At 56.9% G+C, this 24,197-nt stretch overlaps 1 protein-coding gene across 7 annotated transcripts in view; it reads left to right on the top strand.

Annotated features, from left to right (window-relative positions):
* Positions 1-22,181, top strand: part of UVSSA (UV stimulated scaffold protein A) — a 42,582-nt gene extending 20,401 nt beyond the window's left edge. For 4 of the 7 annotated variants that reach the window (XM_030920591.1, XM_030920606.1, XM_030920596.1 and 1 more), the window contains exons 9-14: positions 10,567-10,711; positions 11,237-11,371; positions 14,237-14,420; positions 15,043-15,151; positions 17,935-18,109; positions 19,991-22,181. In XM_030920591.1, coding sequence (XP_030776451.1) covers positions 10,567-10,711; positions 11,237-11,371; positions 14,237-14,420; positions 15,043-15,151; positions 17,935-18,109; positions 19,991-20,084 — 842 coding nt within the window. In that variant the 3' untranslated portion in view covers positions 20,085-22,181. The remainder of the gene's footprint in view (positions 1-10,566; positions 10,712-11,236; positions 11,372-14,236; positions 14,421-15,042; positions 15,152-17,934; positions 18,110-19,990) is intronic. The other 3 variants (XM_030920609.1, XM_030920612.1, XM_030920621.1) reach the window with 1 other exon arrangement.
* Positions 22,182-24,197: the final 2,016 nt, after the last annotated feature.

Here is a 24,197-nt window from a genome sequence, read left to right as displayed (position 1 = left end):
AGTGGAGTCACAAGCACAGGCATCCCTCCTCACCACTGGTGATGCCACAGACTCGGGTCTGGGCCCAGGGCTGCTGTGCCCTCCACAGCAAGGAGCTCCTGTCATTCTCAGGGAGCACTCGGGAGGTGCTGAGTGCTGCCACAGCCTGTGCTATGCCATCGAGGGCTTAGGTTTTTCAAAAATACCTCCCAAAGCCACGTTCCCATGCCACACCCAGGATTGTGCCCTCAAGGAGGGGCGTGGGCCCAGGTGGGTCTACTCTTCAAGTTCCCCAGAGTACCCACAGTGGTATTTGCATGGAGGGGAAGCAAATGAAAACAAGACCGTCAGCTTTTGTGTGAAATGGACAAGTTGGTTTGAATCAGAGTATAAGAAGAGGTGTAGACCGGGCGTGGTGGCTCACGCCTGTAGTCCCAGCACTTTGGGAGGCCAAGGCGGGTGGATCATGAGGTCAGGAGATTGAGACCATCCTGGCTAGCACGGTGAAACCCTGTCTCTACTAAAAATACAAAAAACTAGCTGGGCGAGGTGGCAGGCGCCTATAGTCCCAGCTACTCGGGAGGCTGAGGCAGGAGAATGGCGTGAACCCGGGCGGTGGAGCTTGCAGTGAGCCGAGATGGCGCCACTGCACTCCAGTCTGGGAGACACAGCGAGACTCCGTCTCAAAAAAAAAAAAAAAAAAAAAAAAAAAACACAAAGAGATGTAAATTTGTTAAGAGAATTTAGATGATTAGACAACTCATGTGTGAAGATATGACCCATTAAGGGTGTCATGCCAGATTAGCACAACCAGGCTTCTAATGGTCCTCCATTTGTATGGTCCTGTTTACTGGGGTCCTGCTGTCTTCTGCCCTGGGGCCACCCAGTGAGGGCCCAGGCTGTGAAGGCTGAGCTCCTGGGGTCAGTGTGAGCTTGAGGGTCTGGAAGAAAGCCTCAGATGCCTGGGGCCAGCTGCGACCTCTCTCTGGGCACCATTGTGGCCTGGCCCATTCCGGACCAGGGTCCTGTGCTGCTTCTCCAGGGGTTCTGGCCAGGCAGGCAGAAGCCGAGGGACCTGCACGCCTGTCCCCCCTACCGACCTCACTGTGTCAGACCCCGTCCCCCGCCGGGCCACAGCCCCAGCTGTGCCCTCATTGGGCTTCCCCCGTCCCCACCTCACACACTCTGTTCTTCCAACTCCAGCGTCCACCTGAAATGGTCTTTCTGCTGATTCCCCCCCTTTGGGCAGGAGTCCCCATGCCTGACGTGAGGGCCCTGGGGGTGCCTGAGCAAGCTGTTGGCCGCTGCAATCTCTTTCCTGGTTCTCGGCCACCCTCAGGTGGACCAGGCCGTGGGTCCAGCTCCAGGAGCACCGGTCGAAGCGCAGAGGTGTCTCCTGGAGGTGCTGCAGCCGGGGCCTAGGCAGCCATGTTGTCTGCATAGGCCCACCCTGACCCGGCCTGCTGGGCTGCCTCATCTCCTGGATCCCTTCTGGGCGTCTTCAGAGTCTGGGAGCTGGCACTGACTCTTGGCCTATAGAGTCACTGACATTTCCTGGCCCTGGGTCTCTGCACGGACCTGTTATGATGGCTTCTGAGCCCTTTGAGCGGAAGTTACACATCTTAGACGGGGTGATGTGTGGCGTCTCAAAGGCAGAAATCCCCACTTCCCCTAAAACCTGACTTGTGGCTCTAAATTATCCAAAGCAAAGCCAGAAGCGAAACTCAAACGAGGTGACTCTCCCCAAAGAACAGAGCGGTCTTTCATCAGAAGAGGTGAGGCTCCCTCCGGCCTCTGGCCAAACACAATGGTGACACCGCTCACTCGTCACCAGGCCTGGCCGTCCCCTCCCCACTGGAGCCCAGGGGTCCTGAGTCCATCCACAATAGCGTCCAGCCAAAGGGGCTGAGCTGCACAGGCCTCGTAGCCCCTGCTGGGTGTGCCGGGACACCTGCTCTGACACAGCCCTGCTGCAGGTACACCTAGCCTCACAGGGTCACAGGTAGGCACTGGGCGTGGCAGTCCTGATTAAGCCCCACTGGTGGGCTGTCCCAGCCTGACCCTGGTTGTGAAGGCATCTCCAGATGTGTGTCTCCAGCTCAGGCCCCAGGCTCAGCAGAGCAGAGATGAGCTGTCCCTGCTGGGTCAGTCCTGGTCCAGGGAAGTGTGCATAACTGGTGCACTGGCCACCGGTTCTTGTCATTGCAGCTGCAGGTCCCCACAGCGCCCTCCTCTGCTGGCTCCAAGCCTCCTCCACTGTATGGCATCTGCCCCTTCGCTCTCAGGGCCCACGCATGCCTGGCGGAGGGGAGGGTGCCTTAGAAGCGGGGGGCTCCATCACAGCCTTGCCTGGGGCAGGCAGAGGCCCTGGCAGTTTTATTGCCACTGATTGACTTCTTGAAGTGGGAAGGCTGACCACCTTCTGCCTTCAGCCTTGAAGGTGCCGATGGCCCCTGTAGGCCTGGCCTGGGTGTCCTCGGCGGCACTGCTGGGAGTCGCCTGGGTGCAAGTGTGCGGCACCGGCTGTACCAGCCCCAGGCGAGGGCTGGAGGGCCCAAAGGAGGGGCAGGCCCTGGTGACAGAGCTGCCCTCTGGGGTGTGCAGAGGGGACCCCCCGGCCCCACTCAGCTTCTCACCCCAGGGGCCCCAAGAGTGCCGGAGGCAGGGACCAGACGGAAACCGTGGGGGCAGACGCGGGGCCAGCTCAGTCCATAACACGAGTTTATATTCTGTCGCTGTTTTTTCAATTAAACGTGGGCGAATCTGAAGTAGTTAGATTTAGTCTAAATCCACACCACGGAGGAAACCCGTGCTCTTTTGCTTGCTCATTTCTTTCTCTGAATTTTCACTGAAGGGCCTTTATCTTCCCCTTAATCCTACCATTTCTGTCAGGACATAATCTCTTTCTCAAATTTACATTTTAATTACAAGGCCAGCTGAACTAGGTAAAATCAATAATGTCAGCGCTGGGCAGCCCGCCTGGGCGCAGAGGCCCCCGCCTCTCCGTTTCCTGCCATCGATTCCCTCCCGCACTGTCCGCTTTGGTGCTTCAGGCAAATAGGTGCCACTTGGCCAATTTAAACAAAAAAGGGGATTTGGACATTTTTATGATTCTTTCTAAAAACAACCGTGGGAGTGAATTTGAGCCAAGATACTGGACTCAGTGAGACGCGGTGCGGGCGGGGCAGGCCGGGTTCGGCTGTGACGTGTGGCCTCTTGTTTCCAGGAGTCATTCTTCTTCCTGAAAATGCGTGCTCCCGGTGCCTGAGGAATGCTCTCTGCTTTTTGGGGTTTTGCTTTGAAAGTATGTCAGTGAGATTGATTTTCCACGCGATGCTCAAGTGGGAGTGTTTTTAGTGCCCTAAGTATTTACCCTGCTTTAACACGCTTACCCATCTTTTTAATGGTTTAAAACAACAAATCGATGAAAAATATATTTCATTCTTGTAACTCTTAGGAATTCTCATATTGATCTTTTGGCTGTGACTGTATCTAAATGTCACATTGTTCACTTATCAGTCTTGCCTCCCTCACTGTGAGCATGCACGTGTGTGTGCATGTGTGCGCGTGTGCGCGTGTGTGCGTGCATGTGTGTGCGTGCATGTGTGCGCGCACGTGTGCATGTGTGTACGTGCGTGCGTGTGTGCGTGCATGTGTGCGCACGTGTGCATGTGTGTGCGTGCGTGTGTGTGCGCGTGTGCGTGTGTGCGTGCGTGTGTGTGCATGTGCAGGCATGTGCTGTCAGCCCGTATCTGTGTCATGTACATTTCCGGAATACTGAGGGGCACTTGGCAGGTCTGTGAGTAAAAAACCCAGGACATGGCATTGAGTGCCAGGGCCGAACAGAGGCTGCCCAGTGTCTCCCAGGTGCGTGCCGTGGGGCTGGAGGTCCGGCCCTTTCACCTGCTCTGTGGTGGCTCTGTCTCATGTCCTCTGCTCTCAGCCCCTGGGAACCCAGGAAATGGGAGCGGCCCCGCAGGCATGCAGCCGCGAGCAGGTGTGCAGCTGTGCACGGCTCAAAAGAGCTCCCGAGTGGGACAGGCACCTTCTGTGAAGGGCCAGAGCGCAGTCTCTTCAGCTTCAGGGGCCACACGAGGCCTTGTCTCTGCGTGTAGATGATGGGTGCGACTGTGTGCCAGTAACACCCTATTCACGAAAGTAGGCGGTGGGCTGGACTTGGCCCACAGCCACAGGCTGGTGAGCCCTGAGCACAGGGTGTGGCATTTCTGCATGTGCCAGACTGACCTCTGCCCAGAGAGCTGGTGGCCAAGTCAGAGGTGGTTCCAGACTGCCCAAGTTCTGTGAGCCTTTTTGGAGAGGCAGTTTTTCCCTCCTCTGCAACTCAGGGATGGGGTTGGGGCCACCTCCTTGGTTTCCAGGATGCTTGTCAAGGGCCTGAGCAAGGCCCTTTGTCCTTACCCACTTCCGTCCCAGGAAGCCCCTGCACAGGCAGCCTTGCAGTACCCCCACTTCTCACGCCTCCTCATTCTCCTCCCAGCTCTTCTCCAAACAGAGCATTCCTGGCTATGCAGATAGGTAAGTGGAGGCACCGTGGGTGCCCTCAGAAAGCCTGCCGTGAGCACATGTGTGTTCAGTGACAGCATGCCTGTAAGGACGTGCGTGTGTGGACATGTATGTGTGTGTGTATATTCAGTAAGCCTGCACAAACAGAAGGCCTGCATGCTCTGCGGCTCACTCGTGTTCAGTGAGAGTGCGTCTGTGCGTGGACCTCTCTGTGTGTGTGTGTGTGTGTGTGTATGTAATCGATCACGTGTACATGAGTTTCTGGGCGTCTGAGCTCTCTGGCGGCCTCTGTTTTTGACGCTCTGTTCTGTGGTCTCAGGACACAGTCTGGGCGATGCTGATTCTTGGGAGGTGACTGAGGCCCCTGTTGACTTAGTAGTTGGTTTTCTCTCGTCGGTTCTGCGTGTGTGTTGGAGAAGGACTTCTTGGATATTGTATTAGTCCATGTTCACGCTGCTGATAAAGACATACCCGAGACTGGGCAATTTACAGAAGAAAGAGGTTTATTGAACTTAACGTTCCCCATGTGGGGGAGGCTTCACAATCATGGTGGAAGGCAAGAAGGAGCAAGTCACATCTTAAGTGGATGGCGGCGGGCAGGGAGAGGGCTTGTGCGCAGAAACTCCCGCTTTTAAAACCATCGGATCTCGTGAGACGCATTCACTGTCACGAGAACACCACGGGGAAGACCCACCGGCTCCTTCCCACCACGTGTGGGAATTATGGGAGCTACAAGATGAGATTTGGGTGGGGACACAGAGCCAGACTGTATCAGATAGGAAGTCTCATGGTGTCTCTTAGTTTGGTGGTTTTGACTATACTGTACAGACCACTCGTGATACGGCTCATTCTTTGCCTAACGGCCACTTTCCAAGAGGGTTCGCCGAAGTCCCTACAGTCAGGGGTGTCTCTGCACCCGTAGCCCCTCAGCATTGCTTTTTATGTTTTGAGACTGCATTTGTAAGTTACATATCTGTTCATGTTTATTACACCTTCAAACATTCCTTCTTTTACCCTCTTATTTTTTACCTGAAATCTAGTTTTTCTAGTACCCACATAGGACCTCCTCTGTTTTTTGGTCACTGTTTTCATAGTAAATCTTTTTTCATCCCTTTATTTTCAACTTTTCACTAACCATTGTATTAAGTGGGTCTTCTTTTTTTTTTTTTTTTTTTTTTTTGAGACGGAGTCTTGCTCTGTTGCCCAGGCTGCAGTGCAGTGGCCGGATCTCAGCTCACTGCAAGCTCCGCCTCCCGGGTTTACGCCATTCTCCTGCCTCAGCCTCCCGAGTAGCTGGGACTACAGGCGCCCGCCACCTCGCCCAGCTAGTTTTTTGTATTTTTAGTAGAGACGGGGTTTCACCGTGTTAGCCAGGATGGTCTCGATCTCCTGACCTCGTGATCCGCCCGTCTCGGCCTCCCAAAGTGCTGGGATTACAGGCTTGAGCCACTGCGCCTGGCCCTAAGTGGGTCTTCTTTAGATGGCATATTGCTAAAGATGTCCACTCCGGAGTCTGTCTTTTCATTAATCTGAATCTGTTCAGTTAACGGTTGTTACGAAGTCTTCAGAAGACACATCTGGCGGCCTGTCATGCGTCCACCCGTCACACTTCCTCTCCGACTTCAGCCACCGTCCTTGCCTCGTTTCCTCCTTTCTCCCACCGTTTATGTGCCCCGTTGCTCCGCTGGTTTTTATTCTTCGGATGGTCACTCCTTGTTGTGGAAAGGATTTACACACATACGCACCGTTCACTGTTTGTTTCTAGAGTTTCTCAATTACTGTACTATTTCCTGCATAAGACAAACCACCTAGCACCCTCTCCCCACGTGCGGCCTCCTTCCACCCCGTCACATTGGGTCATCCAGAACCAACTTCATTCTGGTTGATATGAACACTTGGGTTTGGGTAGAGACAGGCAGGAGTCAGCTTTACAAAGTCATGTGCTCAGTGTTCCTTCCGAGTCTCTGCACTCACCTCCCACACCCCAGTACTCACCTCCTGCATCTCAGGGCACTCACTTCCCGTGTCTCAGGGCACTCACCTCCCGCGTCTCTGCGCTCACCTCCCGCGTTTCTGCACCCACCTCCTGTGTCTCTGCACTCGCCTCCCACACCCCTGCACTCTCCTCCAGCATCTCAGGGCACTCACCTCCCGCATCTCTGCACTCAACCTCCGGCATCTCAGGGCACTCAACTCCCACATCTCTGCACTCACCTCCCACGCCCCTGCACTCACCTCTAGCATCTCAGGGTACTCACCTCCCATGTCTCTGCACTCACCTCCCGCGTGTCAGGGCACTCACCTCCCATGCCCCACACTTACCTCCCACGTGTCAGGGCACTCACCTCCCATGCCCCTGAACTCATCTCCTGCATCTCAGGGCCTCACCTCCTGCGTCTCTGCACACTCACCTCCTGCATCTCTGCACTCACCTCCCGCGTCTGCACTCACCTCCCGCATCTGCATTCACTTCCCGTGTCTCCGCACTCACCTCCCGTGTCTCAGGGCACTCACCTCCCACGTCCTTTCACTCACCTCCCGCGTCCCTGCACTCACCTCCCCTCGTCTCAGGGCACTCACCTTCTGCGTCTCAGGGCATTCACCTCCCGCGTCCCTGCACTCACGTCCCGTGTCTCAGGGCACTCACCTCCCGTGTCTCTGCACTCACCTCCTGTGTCTGCACTCACCTCCCGCGTCTGCACTCACTTCCTGTGTCTCTGCATTCACCTCCCATGTCTCAGGGCACTCACCTCCCGCGTCCCTGCACTCACCCCCTGCGTCTCAGGGCACTTGCCTCCCGTGTCCCTTCGCTCACCTCCCGCGTCTCAGGGCACTCACCTCCCACGTCCCTGCACTCACCTCCTGTGTCTCTGCACTCACCTCCCGTGTCTCAGGGCACTCACCTCCCGCGTCCCTGCACTCACCTCCCATGTCCCTGCACTCACCTCCCGCATCTCAGGGCACTCACCTCCCGCGTCTCAGGGCACTCACCTCCCATGTCCCTGCACTCACCTCCCGCATCTCAGGGCACTCACCTCCCGCATCTCAGGGCACTCACCTCCCGCGTCTCAGGGCACTCACCTCCCGTGTCTCAGGGCACTCACCTCCCATATCCCTGCACTCACCTCCCGCGTCTCAGGGCACTCACCTCCCGCGTCTCAGGGCACTCACCTCCCGTGTTTCTGCACTCACCTCCCACGTCTCAGGGCACTCACCTCCCACGTCTCAGGGCACTCACCTCCTGTGTCTCTGCACTCACCTCCCGCGTCTCAGGGCACTCACCTCCCGCGTCTCAGGGTACTCACCTCCCATGTCTCTGCACTCACCTCCCGCGTCCCTGCACTCACCTCCCGTGTCTCTACACACTCAGTGCTCATGTCTCAGAGCACTGCCCATGTCTTGCTCCACCCCCCTGACTTTTCTTTGTGACTACTGGCTGTGAAGGTGTTTTCAAAGCGCACCTCACCATGGCAAACCTCAAAAGGACTTGTCTCCATGAGGTCATCGTCCTCTGCCTACACAAGAAGTGATCGTTTAGCTGGCTGTAAAACTGAGCTTGAACTTCTCCTTCTGCACTTTCAAAGTGACCTTCTAAGATCTTGCATTCACGGTTGCTATTGAAAATCTTGTGTCAATAGAATTTTTATTTCTTTGAAAGTATCAGCTAACGTACGTGACCAGAAGGTCCCCCAAGAAGCCACCTGCAGGCTGAGGAGCGAGGAGATCCAGTCCGAGTGTCAAAACTGAAGACCCTGGAGCCCGATGGTGGAGGCAGGAGGCGTCCAGCACGGGAGAAAGATGCAGGCTGGGAGGCGAGGCCCGCCTCGGCTTTTCACGGTTTCCTGCCTGCTTTATGTTCACTGGCAGCTGATTAGATGGTGCCCACCAGATGAAGGGTGGGTCTGCCTTTCCCAGCCCACTGACTCATGTTAATCTCCTTTGGCAACACCCTCACAGACACACCCAGGATCAATACTTTGTCTCCTTCAGGCAGTCGGGTTGACCTCCGTACTCGGTGGTAACTGTCTCGGGCCGTGGTGTTCTTTGCTTTTCCTGTAGCGCCTCTAACCGTGGCTTTTCCTCTGTCTCCTTTGACTCTCAGTGAGCCTTCCAATTCCAGGAAAATGTGGCTCATCGTTTCTTCAACTCTTTTCTGCGCTCCAATTATTTCTGTCTCCTCCCGGGATTTTAAGAGAGACGAGGATGCTGACACCTGCGCGTCCCCCTCACCCCTTGGAGCTCTTAAGAGGGTCCTCCATCCTTCCTCCCTCGCTGTCTGCGGTCACCTGTGTCTCACTCGTGCTGTGGCCGGTCCCCTCAGCCATCCAGCAAGTCCTCTGCACCTGACAGTTTTCCTTGCCCTTCATCTTTAGTGGAGGCGTCTTCAGGATCCCCCCTCCCCCCTCCGTCCTGGCCTCTTGCTCTGTCTCCGTAGCTTCTGGGGAGCGTGGCATGGGCTGTGCGCCTCTTTGCCCGGGCTGCCGGTCCGTTTTCTGTCTGTGGATTCCACCACAGCCAGGACGCCTTAACTAGGTCCGTTTTCTTTCTGTGGATTCTGCCGCGGCCAGGACGCCTTGCTCGGTCCGTTTTCTTTCTGTGGATTCCACCACAGCCAGGACGCCTTAACTAGGTCCGTTTTCTTTCTGTGGATTCCACCACAGCCAGGACGCCTTAACTAGGTCCGTTTTCTTTCTGTGGATTCCACCACAGCCAGGACGCCTTAACTAGGTCCGTTTTCTTTCTGTGGATTCTGCCGCGGCCAGGACGCCTTGCTGGGTCCATTTTCTTTCTGTGGATTCCACTGCAGCCAGGACACCTTGCTCGGTCCGTTTTCTTTCTTCCATGGCAGCTCTCCAAAGTCTGGCTTCCCTGCGGTCCAGGTTCCTCTGGGGTCTTGAGCCCCGCTGACTGGCAGCCCACAGGGGAGGACAGGCTCAAGTGCAGGCCTTAGTTGCTCCTACAGCAGGTTTGGGGAGGTGGGTGGTGCCCTTTGTCCTAACCCATAGCCTGCTGGCACCTCCTGTGCCCCCTACCATCCTGATGTCCCAGGACACCAGCTCAGACAGCCACTAGGGAGTATAGGCCCCTGCCTTGACCGAGAGGTGCCATGAGGGTCACGGTGAGCCCCGCAGGGCAGCCTGAGAGCCAAGCCCAGGACGTGGTACAGGAGGAGGGGAGAGGCAGGTGAGGGGAGAGGCAGGTCAGGGCCCAGCAGTGTTGGAGAATCTCCTTGTCCTGCTCCAGGGACCCTGGGTGCACACTGGGCTGTGGAGGCCAGGGGCTGGTGGCCTCGTCCCTGTCTATCTCAGTGGGATGTTCGTGAGATACAGCGCCATGGCCTTGTCTTGCTGGTGGCGGGATGGGCCCTCTGCGACAGGCGCTCCGGGACGGCATCTTGCTCATTGGAACTCAGCCTCTGCCTGGCACACAGAGGGAGGGAGTTGCCAGGGCCAGGGCCGTGGCTCTCAGAGGCGCCTGCTGAAGCCGTGGTACAGCCCCAGGTGTTTCTGTGGGGACGCAGGGGCTGGAATCCCCGCTAACATCGCGGTTTTACCTCGGCGTGAGTCGTGGGTTGAAACCCTGTGTGGAAGTGTGTGTTCTCTTCTCCTTGAAGACCATGTGGACACCCCGTGGGTGGCCTTTCCAAGCGGCTGCCACCTCAGGCCTGGGGGCTGGGGAGGGCTGCAGGCTGCCTACATCTCACAGGCATAGAGTGCTGGGCAGTCTGGGCTCTTGCTGCTGCCCAGCTTCTTTACAGCCTGGCAAATCCGTCTGCTCAGGCTGGCCGTTCTGCAAAGCCAGGTAGCACGGTGCGTGAACTGTGTGGCCACAAGGCAAGACTGCCGGAGCCCCCAGCGCACGCCATGTTCTGGCAGAGTGTGGCCTGAGCTGCTGCTCCGGGCCTCACCCTCGCCCGTGAGGTTCAGATGGCAGGCACCCACCTCAGGACTGTTGGAAGATGGAACACGCTAACGCGTAGACGCATCCTAACTGCCCAGTCTCGCGGATGTGCCTGGCGGGTGGTGGGAGTGGTGGCAGGGAGTGGACACGTGTCTGTTTCAGGGCTGGAGGCAACACTAGAGAAAGACACGGCTGTGCGCGGCTTGCGGACAAGGATGAGGAAAGACGAGGAGGAGTCGGACCCCACTTCTGCGGCTGCTCAGCTGCGGCGGCTCCGGGAACACTTGCCCCCACCCTCGTCTGCCAGGTGACTCCCTGTGTCCTGTGTGCTGAGCCCCTGCCTGGCGCTGCCACAACCTCTGCCCAGAGCACTGGCTGGCCTCGACAGGCTGCTCAGTGCCTTCTCTGGATATCTTGGTGGAAGCCTGGGGTCTGCACCCCCGGCCGGGTGAGCACTGTTGGTGCCCTGTTTGGGCTTGTCAGTGCCAGCATCAGCGGGAGCCTGTGTGGGGCTGGGCCAACAAACACCCTTCCAGACACTGGTCGTGCCTCTGAGAGGAGCCCCCAGGCTGGGGTTTGAGAGGCAGGTGTCGGGTCCCCCCTGGGCCAGGGGGAAGAGCTCCAGACCAGAGGCCAGCTATTGGCCAGGGCCCAGAGCTTCTCACAGGACCTCAGCGGTGGCTCTGAGGCCCAGGTGTCGTGTGGCGGAATCCATTGCTCACCTGAGCCGACCTGAGGCCCCGGCCGTGCTGTGAGGGTGGAGAGGGAGAGGCGGGTGGCTGTGGCTAGCACCAGCAGCACACAGTCAGGGTGTCCTACTCTGTTCCTGTAGCCCCCCCAGAGTGTTGCCAGAGCCACAGGAGGCCCAGAAGCTGGCAGCAGAGCGGGCCCGGGCACCCGTGGTGCCCTATGGCGTAGACCTGCACTACTGGGGCCAGGAGCTCCCCACAGCCGGGAAGATCCTCAAGTGAGTCCCCATGTCTCTGAAGTCGACCAGGGCACACAGCCAGGGTCCCAGCCTGGGGAGGGGCTGCTGGCTTGCCAGGCCTCCCTGGGTCTGAGGAACCTGGCCCCGCCTCCCAGCTCTGCCCTACCTTCCGGGCACCTGGAGGGGTACAGGGATGGGCCTCCCCTGCTGAGTCAGCTCGTGGAACCCAGCAGGGCTTTTGTGAGCCTTTCTGCTGCTGCGTCAGGGGCCGTCCATGGAACATAAGTGTTATCAGTCCTGTGGGAACAGCTGGACGAGAAACCACTTCCCTAAAGGCGGCCCTGGGGCCCACGGAGTTCGTTCTGCTTCAAACTGCAGTTGGCTGAGGTCGTGAAGAAACAGCCGTCCCTGCCACACTTTGCCACCAGGGGTGCCCCAAGGCCAGTGCTTGGTTTTGGAGCCTGGCAGGTGACACCCAGCAAAGCTCCCACCTAGAAGCGGATGCCTGCCCCTCCTCCCGCCTGCCTGGCCTGTCCCCAGGACCACAGGCTTTGCCCTGACCCCCTGGGCAGTTGGGCTGAGAGAGAGGCCTGAACAGCTCCTGGTGAGGACCCGGTTAGTCCTGGATGGCACCAGGGCCCTGCTGGGCAGGCCTGGCTTCACGTGCCACCCGCCTGGCCGTCAGCACCACGCACCTGGTGCGTCAAGCTCGTGGTTTCATGTTTCCCCAGCAGCCTGCAGACTGCTGCAGTGGCCGGCTTGATGGAGTTGCAGCCTGAACATGGCAGTGGCCTGGGCTGGGGAAGGGCCCTGTGTCAGTCGCGTGGGTGGAGGTGCTTGGGCTGGTGCAGGAGATGGCCCCTGGGTGCCATGTGTGCCCCACAGGCAGTTGAGGGCCACATTCTTCCTGGCTGGCGCCTAGCCAGGATGGCAGAGCCTGCTCACCCCACACTCCCTTGCCAAGTGGAGGGCTCCTGCCCTCTGACTCTCTGCCACATTTAGGGATCTGGAGAGCCTGGGCTCACCCCTTTCAGCCAGGAAGTCAAGATGATGAGGGTCCAGAAGGCCGGGGCCTGACCGGGCCGTGGTGGGAGACAGGGCTGATGGGGCTGGCGCCCCTGGGCCCTGGAAACAGCTCGGTCTCCACAGCCTCCGGAAAGACCCCTGCCTATGAGGGCCTCGTGGCCACAGGCAACTGCTGGAACGAAGCCATGCTGGTACACAGAGGGCTGGTGGGCCCCGGCTGGGTGCAGTGGCTCACGCCTGTAATCCCAGCACTTTGTGGAGGCCAAGGCAGGTAGATCACTTGAGGCCAGGAGTTCGAGACCAGCCTGACCAACATGGTGAAACCCCATCACTACTAAAAATACAAAAATTAGGTGTGGTGGGTGCCTATAATCCCAGCTACTCAGGAGGCTGAGGCAGGAGAATCACTTGAACCCGGGAGGTGGAGGTTGCAGTGAGCTGAGATCGTGCCATTGCACTCCAGCCTGGGCGACGGAACAAGACTCTGTCTGGAAAAAAAGAAAAAAAAAAAGACAGCCAGTGGTCCTCGGCCGAGGGGAGTATCCCTGCGCCTGGATGGGGAGGAAGCGGTGGAGCCCGTGGTGTGGCTGCTGTGCATCGGGTCACTGCGATCCACAGGGCGTCTCTGGTCTGAGTTCTGGGTGGCAGAACGCATCGCTGCTTCTCACACGGGGCCTCTCCTGGTGTGGCAGGAGGCATTTGACCAGGCGGTCAGGCACCCTCGGGGGAGCCGCATGTACCCCTCCTGACTGCAGGGCACATGGCCAGGTGTTCTTCAATCCACCAGGGCTTTGCCCGAGATGCTTCTCCCTGTAGTGGGGCCAAGGCCCCAGGCAGCACGTTCTGCCTGCGTTCCCACCCACTGCCTTATCCCAACCCAGCCTCATCCCAGACCAAGGTGGGTGCAGAAATGAGGTCCAGGCAGCCCCAGGGCAGGGCCTCCTGCTAGTCCCTTCTCCCTAGTGTGGGCCGTGCCTGGGGCCGTGCTCCTGTCTGTGGACCCGGGGCGAGGGCAGGGCTGCTGGGCTCTGCTCCTCCAGCACCCTCAGGCACAGGGTGTGGGAGCCCAGGAGCCTTGGGCAGAGCCAACCGTTCCCCAGTCAGCAGGCGGTGAGTGGTGTCTCTCATCACTGGGAGCCCTTGGCACTGTCCATCTGTCCTCCCCGGTTCCTGCTGGCCCCAAGTGTGGCTGTATGCCCTAGAAGGAGGCCTGGTGGCAGCACAGGGACAGTCGGGTCTGTGTAAGTTCCCCTCAGACACTTCTCCTCTGCCTGGGTATCCAGGTGGGCAGGGGACATAGTTCTCTGAGGCCAGCCTCCTCTGAGGCCAGCACACCCAGCTCCCCCATCCTGTGGCATCCACAGGAAAGCATCAGGAAAGCATCAGGCTGGTGACAGCAGCAGAGCATGGGACCGGACATACCTGGGAGACCTGGGACGCCTGGGAAACCCAGGGCTGCGGAGTCTGGTCTCCAGCCCCTGGTCCCTCTGTGCTGCCGAGGGCTGAACAGCCTCCACTCCTTTTCCTGGGTGCGCTACCGCCCTGTCCTTACGCCCCTGCAGTGGAAAGACGACCTTCACGTGCACGTCCCGTAAACCCTCAAGGTCACGCCTCAAGGACCCAGTGGCTATCGCCCTTGCCCTGTAGGGAGAGCCCATCCTGCAGGTGGCAGTTGTGCCCATGGTCTTGCAGCTGGTTCATGTGGCGTCAGAATTCAGACCCAGGCAGGAGCGACCGTGTTCTCCGGCTTGCGTGCTATCGGCGGGGTCGGGTGGCTGGGCTGCGGTAGGTTTGGCCTTCCCCTGTGCCTGCACCACCGTGGCCACGCTCCTCTGGGGTCCCTGCAGATGCTCTGAGGGCCTCTGGCTCTGTCTGCAGATCTGACTCCGAGCACCGCTTCTGGAAGCCCAGCGAGGTGGAGGAGGAAGTGGTCAATGCCGACGTTTCTGAGATGCTCCGGAGCCGCCACATCACTTTTGCAGGGAGGTTTGAGCCTGTGCAGCACCGGTGTCGCGCCCCGAGGCCAGACGGCCGGCTCTGTGAGCGCCAAGATCGGCTGAAGGTAAGGCCATGGCCTGAGGGCAGGGGTGGGCATGGGCTGGACCAGGGTGGGGCAGCCGGAGGGGTGCCGAGCCCCACCTGCCCCTGCCCTGGGTGGGGAAGCACTGAGAAGCCCGTGGAAGGGGCTTGTCCGTGGTGGGCAGAAATTGCTCAGCCGTTGGTCATCAGAATGGTGTCTGGGGCTCCTGCCCAGGGCCCTGAAGCCTGACACCTGGGTACACGGCCTGGGGACTCTTCAGGGGCCGAGACACACAGTGTTCTCCATGGTTGCAGCCCGGGTCTGTGCTGGGCCTGGGCTCCTCAAAAGTGAGGAGAGGCCGGGGGGCCAGGGCAGCTCCCAGCCTGGCAGCTGGGCATGGTGCAGGGGGGTTGCTGTGGCCATGCTGGCGTGAGGGAGGCCTAAAGTCTCCACAGCTGCCTGAGAGCTCCCGGCTCCAAGCGGGGAGACGGAGCCACCCACACAATTCTCAGGACGCCCTCCCCTGAGGATTCCAGGGTTGTGTATACTTTGGCTCTGCGATGCTGCCCTCCCTGGTCGCTGTTTGTGCCTGAGTCGCGGTGGGGCAGGTGTCGAGGCGGGTGGACCCCTCCCCGCTGTCAGCCACCATGTCCTCGCTGTGCAGTGCCCTTTCCACGGGAAGATCATTCCAAGGGACGACGAAGGGAGGCCACTCGACCCGGAGGACAGGGCTCGCGAGCAGCGGCGGCAGCTGCAGAAGCAGGAGCGCCCGGGTAGGTCTGGGCGGGCGGGTGGGGCGGGTGCCTGGGAGGCACAGCCTGGGACTCACTGCCACTGGCTGCCCGGGGTACGTCTGCAGAGTCATAGAGCACCCTCTCTGCCAGCTCAGTCCACAGAGCTACACGCCGCTCAGTCGTAACTGGTGGAATCAGGAGGGGATGCCGCCCCGCGGGTCTTGGATTTGGGGGCTCCAGAGGAGGTTCCGGCTTCAGGGGGCGTTATGTGTTCATGAGACCCCGACCGGGAGGTGGGCACCCAGGGCCACGAAGCCACAGGTGCCATCTGTGTGGCTGGGTCCTGCTTCCTCGTGTTTTCAGGCAGGTGAAGGCCTTGAGGCGAGAGAAGTGATGGGGCTGAGCCGGGAGTGGCTTCCAGGAACCCCTCTGGCCTCCTCAGCCATGCCCCGCACCTGCCTCATTGTACAAGTGGTCAAAGCTCTGTCCAGGAGGCATGTGGCCACTGCTGTGGCAGCAGGAATGCGGGTGCCCAGAGGCCCCGGACAGCAAGGCCACTGTGGGGCAGCACTGCCACGTCAGCAGGGCCCATCTGCCTGCCCTGCCTCCCCCGGGCTCATCTGCCCCCCATGCCTCCCCGAAGACTCATCCCCGTGTGGGGGTGCGTTTCTGTTTTCTAAGGAAGACTTTGTTTTTAGAGGCCCTGGCCAGCCTCAGACTCTCTCTCTCCTTTTTAAATCTGATTTGGCTTTTTTTTTGAAGCAGGGTCTTTCTCTATCACCCAGGCTGGAGTGCAGTGGCGCAATCATGGCCTCCCAGATTCAAGCCATCCTCCTGCCTCAGCCTCCCGAGTAGCTGAAATTACCATGCCACTGTGCCCGACTAAGTTTTGTATTTTTATTTTTGGTAGAGGTGGGATGACACTGTATTGCCCAGGCTGGTCTTGAACTCCTGGACTCAAGCGATTCTCCTGCCTCACCTCCCACAGCGCTGGGATGACAGGCGTGAGCCCCGGCCAGCCTCAATCCCTTCTGGAGAGTGGCCACGCCTGCAGGCTTGGCCCTGGCCTGAAGTGGGGGGATCACACCTTGTCTTGAAGAGCAGTGCTGGGGGCCCGGGGGCCCTTCCAAGCAGTCTCTGTCATGGCTCCTGGGCATCTTGCACTCCGGTCATGAGAGGCGGATGTTGAGTGCAGCCTGAAGCCCAGAGGCAGCAGCTCGGCCCTGGGCGGTGGGAGGGCCCTGACCTGCTCATCTCTGGGTGAGGCCTTCCCTGGGGGCTCACACTCAGGAGCAAATTAAGTACCTATTTTTTGTGTCAACCCTGAAGAGTATCTGGTTTTCCAGCCCTTGGTGACTTGTTAACAAACAGGTATCAGGCCGCGGGCTGCGGCCAGCGCTGGCCAGTCAGATGTGAAATAGCATCTCTTTACTAACTATAGTATTGATCCCCGCCTCCCTCGCGCAGGGCGCAATTTTCCTTTCCCTGGCGCTAACCTCAGTGACAATGTGCGTGTGCTACAGGGCCCGTCAGCGCCCAGGAAGGCGCTTCCCAGCATCTATTGATTTTCCTCAAAGCCTTTTAAATTGCTCCTTCATTTCACTGAGACGCTCGCTCCATCTCTACTGGGTGCCGGCGCCTTTTCGTTGTGTTTAAACAATTGCTCCATTCACTGGGTTCCTAAACTGTGACGCCTTCTTATTACTGGGAGATAAACTGTTTGGACAGTTTTCCTTAATCTTGGATTAATCGTTCCTGTATCTGAATTGTGGGCCCCATATTCCTTCACTTCAAAGAACCCGCTTGGGAGGCCTGGCCATCAGTCCGAGGCGTAGGCATCCCTCCGGGGATGTGCCCCCGTGGCCTGGTCGCCCCCGTGGCTGGTCCCACTGGCTCAGCTCATGGGGTCCTGTCTGCAGGAGCAGGTGCCTCTGGAGCATCAGTGCCCAGCCCCCTTCTGCGAGTCAGGGGTGTCTGTAAGTCCCTTGGCCATCACAGTCCCGTCGGGTGGCCTCTCCGAGCCCGACCAGTACCACACCTGGTGGAGACCTTCCTCCGCCTTGTGTGGGGAACCCCACGGGAAGCCTGGGCCTGTGACCCCTGAGGGCCTCGGTGCCCGTCTGCGCAGTGGGTGCTGTGGGCCTGGGAGGCTGCTCAGTGGGGCTGGTGACATTTGTGACCCCTCACTGCCACAGGGCCTCAAGCAGACAACGCCTGGCTTGCTTGGGAAGGGCAGCTCTGTCTAGGAGAGCCCCACCCTGCATTTCTGAGGCCTGAGGCCAGGTCATCTTGGGATCAACGAAAAAGAAAAGCCCTTTGCTGAGCATCATGCTGGGTCCAGCCCTGCCGCACATACCTCCCCACCAGCAGGCGGGTCCAGCAGGGCCACAGTTGGCCTAATGGGGCACGGTCTAGCCTGCAGGCAAGGAAGTAGCTTGCGGATGGCACCAACCGCCAACCACTGGCCTTGGCCGCCTTCCAGCCTGGGAGGTCCATGGGTGCCCTAGCAGTGGCCTCTGGGCCCAGCCCCGGCTCCCCATCTCTGGGCGGCAGGGGCCTGTGGGAGTGTGGGGCAGTGGGGACGAGCTCTGTGTCGCCTTCACCCCACGGGGACCAGTGTGCCCACCCTCCCCAGCTTGTTGCTCAGGGAACCCTACCCACCGAGCATCCTCTCGGGCTTGCTGGTGCCAGGGTACGGCTGTAGGCAAGCCCACCCGGCCCCGCTGTCAGGACGAGACCAAGAGCCCCTCCTGGGGGCCTCGGGTAAGACGGGCTGTGGTCAGTGCCAGCTGTTTCCTGAAGTGCTTGAGTTTTGTTTGCAGAATGGCAGGACCCTGAGTTGATGAGAGACGTGGAGGCAGCCACAGGGCAGGATCTTGGCTCGTCCAGGTACAGCGGGAAAGGCAGGGGGAAGAAGAGGAGGTACCCCAGCCTCACCAACCTGAAGGCTCAGGCCGACACTGCCCGTGCTCGCATCGGGAGAAAAGTCTTCGCCAAGTAAGAGTGGCTGCTGGGCCACCTCCCACCGCGTGGCCCCAATGTGAGGGTGTTCGAGGGGGGCCTTCTGAGCTCCAAGATATTCCAGGGACCTGGGGCTTCCAGGGGCTCCCCTGCTTTGAGTTCCCCTGGGGGACCACCCAGCCTTTCCCCTGGGAGGGGCGGTGCCAGCCAGCAGGGGCAGCTGGCAGGGTCTGGTCAGGAACGCCCCTGAGCATTCCCCGGGATAAGAGGGGCTCGACCACCAGGCACCGTCATCCTCGCTTCCTGGGGGAGCCGTGCCAGGACACAGGCCTCGGCTGGTACAGAGTGAGCCCCCTTGTTTCTCCCTTGCCTGGCTGTGCCCCCAGGTCAGTGCCTGCGTATTTCTGCAGCGGTGACTTCAGGGAGGGTGGTGACTGCAAAGGCGGCCACAACAGGGGTCCATGCATCAGCCCCAGCAGAGCCCAGTCCCAGCGTGGCTGCTCTGAGCACTGGCTCTGGGAGGCTGGCCTGGTGTCTCTGCAGCCCAGCGTGGGCCTGTGTGACTGGTGAGGCCTTGGCAGGGCCAGAGTGCGAACCCCACCAGCCCGACATCCCTGCATGCGGTCTGTCGGCTGGGGCACCAGCCACTCGCATGGCCTTGTGTTTCTGTCTTCACATTGCCTTATTCTTGCCCAAGAAAATCCAGAATGCTTGCTTAGAAGCCACCTGAGGTTGCTGACTCCCTCCCACATCTGTGCCAAGTGCCTGCTGGTGCAGGTTTATCTGGTAGCGCCAGTGAGGTGGCCCCACCCATCGCCGTCCCAGAGACCCTCCCTTGGACACCCCTGGAGGGTGCTGAGTGCGCCGGGCAGAGGCGGCCCCTCCTGGCCAGCATGACCTTGCACCGACCTGAATGGGCTCGGGCGGGAGGCGCCTTCGCAGGGCTCAGACCATGCATTCCCTGGGCTTGTGGGCGGCGCATCCACAGCTTTGCTTGGGCGGGGCAGGGGTGCTGGTGGGGGCTGTGGAGAGGCTTGCCTGGGGCCCCTGGCGCAGAGCTGGACCCATCATGTCAGCCAACCACCCAAGGCAGCCTCGACCCCTGGTAGCTCACGATGAGGCTGTTTTCCTGTGGACCAGCCAGGGGCAGAGGCCAACCTGAGTGCTGATGCCCAGGAGCAGGCACGGCCAGTGGCCCCATGCCAGGCCTCCTCCCTGTGTCTCATGGGGGCAGGGAAGCCCATGGCAGGAGCTGGCTTTTCACAGCAGCCGTGTGGCCCAGAGCCCTCCCTACAGAAAGGACTGGGGGTGACCACAGGCGAAACCCTGCCTTGAGGGGCCCCCATAGCAGTGCCTGGCAGCCCCACAGGGCCGCAGCTGAGCGGCGGTTTCACCACCTTGTGGCCTCAGGCCCTGCTGGCTCCACACCGTCGTGTGTCGTGGCACCTGAGCTGGTCAGCACAGCACACCTCCCTGCTGCGGCCCTCCACATTTCCGTCCCTGGCTGTGGAGCTGTGCGTGCAGCCGTGGGCAGGGCCATCCTGATGCCTCCTGGCTGCATCTCCTGCAAGGCCACTCCCCAGGAGACCAAGAGGGCAGCTGTGCCCTCATCCTGGAGTGTGGGGGGCCACAGGAGAAGTGCCAAGGTGGGGCTGGGGCCACCTTCACCACGCAGAACCACCCGCCACAGACCCCAGCTCTGGGACCTGGGTGGCCCTTTCCAAGCCTGCCTCTGTCCTGGGACAGGGCCAAGGGTCCTGTCACCCATCTTTCTCTGAAGGTGGCACCCACAGGCAGTTAGCATCCAAGGGCAGCAGCTGCCCCAGGACCAGTGCGTAACCCTGGTGATGCCACCACTGGGAGCCCAGGCCCCTGGCGGAAGCTTCCCAGGTCACATCTTGCCTTGTTTCCCCACAGAGCAGCTGTGCGGAGGGTCGTGACAGCCATGAACCAGATGGACCAGAAGAAGCACGAGAAGTTTTCAAACCAGTTTAACTATGCACTGAACTAGAGAGCTGGGCCCAGTGCACTGGCCATTAGCACCTTCTCCCTCTGCCAGTGTCTCAGGACAGCAGAGTGGGCGTGGGTCTGGGCAGTAACCATGCTTTGGCTATTACTGTGTTTGATGTAAAGAAATGGCACATTGAAATGCCCTGAAGGTCTGGCCGTGCTGCTGCGACAGGGTTCGTCATCATCTGGTGACGGGTCTGTCTTCGTAGAAGAGGCCCTCGGGCCTGGAGATGTGAACACAGGCAGCAGTGCTGTTCCAGAGGGCATCTGCGAGTCCTCGTGAGGCCAGTGCGTGTCATGGTGCGGGGTTCAGCACTGACGGAGTGTGCGTGCAGCTCAGCTTTCAGAGCTTGCATTCCCCAGCTGGGAGGCGACCACTCAGGAACTCTGGGAAACCCACTTTTATGTAAATGTTGTTTTTAACACAAACACAAAGGCTAGTGAACCGTTCACTCATCTGCTTTCTGTTTCTGGCTTTTCATACAACATGTGGCCTCTTGTGCCTGGCTTCTTGCACTTGGCATTCTGTTTTCAGGGTTCATCTGTGGAGTTCCCCTCCGATGTATAAAACAAAGGAGGTGAAAACCTGTCCACGCGGAAGCTCGTGCACACATGTCCACAGCAGCGTTGAGGGTACTGAACATCACCTGTGCTCACGGGCCGTTTGTGTATCTTCTTTGGAGAGGAGTCTATTCAAATCTCTTGCCTATTTTTAATTGAATATTTGTCTTGAGTTGTAGCAGTTTTTTTCTCTCTCTTTTAGAGATGAGCTTTTGCTCTTACCCAGGCTGAGTGTAGTGGCATGATCATAGCTCGCTGCAGCCTCAAACTCCTGGGCTCAAGCCTCCTCCCACGTCAGCCGCCCAGGTAGCTGGGACTGCAGGCACATGCCACAACACTTGGCTAATTTTTTAAATTTTTTGTAGAGACAAGCTCTCACTGCGTTGCCCATGGTGGTCTTGAACTCCTAGCCTCAAGCAATCCTCCTGCTTCGGTCTCCCAAAGTGTTGGGATTACAGGCACGAGCCACCACTCCTAGCCAGGAGTTTGTATGTATATTGTGGATACTAGATCCTCATGTGATTTGCAAAAACTTTCTTTTTTCTTTTTTCTTTTTCTTTTTCTTTTTTTTTTTTTTGAGACAGAGTCTAGCTCTGTCGCCAGGCTGGAGTGCAGTGACCCAATCTTGACTCACTGCAAGCTCCACCTCCCGGGTTCACGCCATTCTCCTGCCTCAGCCTCCTGAGTGGCTGGGACTACAGGCGTGCACCACCACGCCCAGCTAATTTGTATATTTTTAGTAGACACGGGTTTCACTATGTTGATCAGGCTGGTCTTGATCTCCTGACCTTGTGATCCACCCACCTCGGCCTCCAAAGTGCTGGGATTACAAGTGTGAGCCGCCATGCCGGCCGATTTGCAAAAACTCTTCCATACTGTCCTTTCACTTTCTGGATAGTGTCCTCTGAAGCACAAAAGTTAACTTTGATGAAGTCCAGCAATTTATCTGGGTTTTCCTTGTGTTACTTATGCTTTTGCTGTCACATCTCAGAAGCCATCGCCTCATCCAAGATCACAGAGATTTACACCTGGTTTCTAATAAGCGTTTTATAATTTCAGCTCTTACGTGTAGATCTTTGATCTGTTGTGAGTTAAGTTTTGTGTGTGGTATAAGAGCCCGCATTCTTTTGCCTGTGGATATCCAGTTGTCTCCACACCATTTGTTGAAAACATTATTTTTCCCCATTGAATTATCTTGGCACCCTTATTTATAATCAGTTGACCAAAAATGTACAGGTTTATTTCTGGGCACTTGACTCTATTCCATTGACCTTCACCTTATGCCGGTACCACAATGCCTTGATCAATGTTGCTTTGTTGTGATAAGTTTTACTTTGTTCTATTTCAAGGCTGTTTTGACTATTCTGCATTCCTTGCATTTCCAAATGAATTTTAGGATCTGCTCATCAGTTTCTTCAAAAAAAAAAAGCAGCTGAGATTTTGATAGGAATTACATTAAATCTAGAGATTGCTTTGGGATGTATTACCATCTTTTTTTTTTTTTTTTTTTTTTATGAGACGGAGTCTCGCTCTGTCACCCGGGCTGGAGTGCAGTGGCTGGATCTCAGCTGACTGCAAGCTCCGCCTCCCGGGTTTATGCCATTCTCCTGCCTCAGCCTCCTGAGTAGCTGGGACTACAGGCGCCACCACTTCGCCCTGCTAGTTTTTTTGTATTTTTAGTAGAGACGGGGTTTCACCGGGTTAGCCAGGGTGGTCTCGATCTCCTGACCTCGTGATCCGCCCGTCTCGGCCTCCCAAAGTGCTGGGATTACAGGCTTGAGCCACCGCGCCCGGCCGTATTACCATCTTAATATTAAATCTGAGTCATGAGCTTCTGATTATCTTTCCATTTATTTGGGTCTTTTTAAATTTATTTCAACAGTATTTTGTAGTTTTCAGTATATAAGTCTTTCACTTGTTAAATTTACTCATATTTTATTCTTTTTTATTTATAACCGAAAGGATTATAAATGCAATTATAAATTATTAAAAGATTATAAATTGCATGTATAAAAGCAATTATAAATGTAATTGTTTTCTGAATTTCATTTTGGGGCTGAGCATTGCTAATATGTGGAAGTACAATTGACTTTTGTGTATTGATCTTGTATTCTGCATTCCTTGCTGAACTTGTTTATTCATTCTAATTAGTTGTGTGTTCCTTAAGATTTTCCATACACAAAATCATGTCATCTGCAAACAGCTGTCTTTCTAATCTGGGTTTCTTTTATTTCTCTTACCTAATTGCTCTGGCTAGTACCTCCAGGACAACGTTGAATAGATGTGGTGAGAACAGACATCCTTGTCTGACTCTTGACCTTAGCAGGAAGCTTTCAGTCTCTCACCATTGAACGTGATGCTAACCATGCTGTTTTGTGTAGATGCTGTCTACCAGGTTGAAGAAGTTACCTTCTCCTCCTAGTTTGTTAAGTGTTTTTGTCATAAAGTATTGAATTTTGTTAGATGCTTTTTCTCCGTGTGTTGAGATAATAGTATAATTCTTGTCCTTTATTCTAGTGATATGGCATATTACATTGTTTCTCATATGTCGAACCGACCTTGCATTCATGGGGTCAATTCTACTTGTTCATGGTATACTATCCTTTTTTCATGCTGCTGGATTTAGTTTGCTAGGATTTTGCATCTGTATTCATGAGGGATATTGGTCTGTAGTCTTTTTGTGATGTCTTTTTGTCTGACTTTAGTCATGTCACTACTGACCTCATAGATTGAGGTGGGAAGTGTTCCCTCCCCTCCTATTTTTTGGAAGAGTTTGTGAAAGATTGTTGTTAATTATTTAAACATTTGGTGGAATTTACCAGTGAAGGCTGGACTTTTCTTTGTGGGATTTTTTTCCCTAATTCAGTATCTTCACTTATTATAGATCTGTTTATTTCCAGTAGTTTGCATCTTTCCAGGAGTTTGTCCCTTTCTAGGTTCTTTGTTGCAATCTGTTTATATGCAATTGTTCATAGCATTAAAAAAAAGTTTTTTTAACTGACAAGGTCTCACTCTGTTGTCCAGGCTGGAGTGCAGTGGTGCAATCATAGCTCACTCCAACCTCAGACTCATGGGCCCAAGTGATCCTCCCGCCTCAGCCTCCCAGTAGGAAGGACCACAGGCATGTACCATCACATCCAGCTAATTTTCTGACTTTGGTTTGGTTTTGTTTGAGGCAGAGTCTGGCTCTGTCACCCAGGCTGGAGTGCAGTAGCACAATCATGGCTCACTACAGCTTCGACCTCCCAGACTCAAGTGATCTTCCTGTCTCAGCTTCCTGAGTAGCTAAGACTTCAGGGGCATGGCACTATGACTGGCTAATTTTTTAAAAGCTTATTTTTGGTAGAGATTGGGTCTCACTATGTTGCCCAGGCTGGTCTCAAACTCCTGGCCTCAAAAAATTTTCCTGTCTTAGTCTAGCAGAGTGCTGGGATTACAGGCATGAGCCACTGCACCCAGCCCTAATTTTCTTTAAAATTGTTTTGTAGAGACAAGATCTCGCTGTGTTGCCCAGGCTGATCTTTGTCAACCTCCTGGCACCGAGTGACCCTCC

The sequence above is a fragment of the Rhinopithecus roxellana genome, chromosome 2, assembly GCF_007565055.1.
Source record: "Rhinopithecus roxellana isolate Shanxi Qingling chromosome 2, ASM756505v1, whole genome shotgun sequence".
In the NCBI taxonomy this organism is placed as follows: Eukaryota; Metazoa; Chordata; class Mammalia; order Primates; family Cercopithecidae; genus Rhinopithecus; species Rhinopithecus roxellana.
This window is presented reverse-complemented; position numbering and strand designations above follow the sequence as displayed.